Genomic DNA, 500 nt, shown 5'->3' on the forward strand with positions numbered 1-500 from the left:
AGGCCACGGGGCACAGATCTGCCTCCTGGCACCAGCGTGGCATCTGCTATTGCTTGGACCCTGCAGAGCGTTTGAATAAAAGGTCTCAGGCCCTGGCCGGTGTGGCTCAGTGGCTGAGCACTGACCTGCGGACCGAAGGGTCCCGGTTTGATTCCAGTCGAGGGCACGTACCTCGGTTGCAGGCTCCTCCCCGGCCCTGATCAGGGTGTGTATAGGGGGCAGCCGATCGGTATGTCTCTCTCACAGCGATCGATGTTTCTGTCTCTCCCTCTCTCTCCCACTCTCTAAAGGTCAATGGGAAACATCCTCGGGGAGGGTTTAACCAAGGCCCAGGCTCCACAGGCCAGCGGCCGAGGCCCGAATGCGGGGAGGGCCGTTCCCTCATGACTTCTTCGTCGTGGTGACAAGCACATGACACACGCCGACCATCTTCGCACTGTAAGTGTCCAGGTCAGTGTACGGGACGGTCACACTGCGACACAGTCCTCCCTGCAAATCTA

The 500-nt window shown here is 59.8% G+C and overlaps 1 protein-coding gene across 1 annotated transcript in view; it reads right to left on the reverse strand.

The window, feature by feature from the left end:
- Window positions 1-381: 381 nt before the first annotated feature.
- Window positions 382-500, reverse strand: part of HUNK (hormonally up-regulated Neu-associated kinase) — a 53855-nt gene continuing 53736 nt past the window's right edge. The window contains exon 14 of the mRNA XM_015560279.1: window positions 382-489. Coding sequence (XP_015415765.1) covers window positions 382-489 — 108 coding nt within the window. The remainder of the gene's footprint in view (window positions 490-500) is intronic.

This window comes from Myotis davidii, unplaced genomic scaffold (assembly GCF_000327345.1).
Source record: "Myotis davidii unplaced genomic scaffold, ASM32734v1 scaffold170, whole genome shotgun sequence".
Taxonomy (NCBI): domain Eukaryota; kingdom Metazoa; phylum Chordata; class Mammalia; order Chiroptera; family Vespertilionidae; genus Myotis; species Myotis davidii.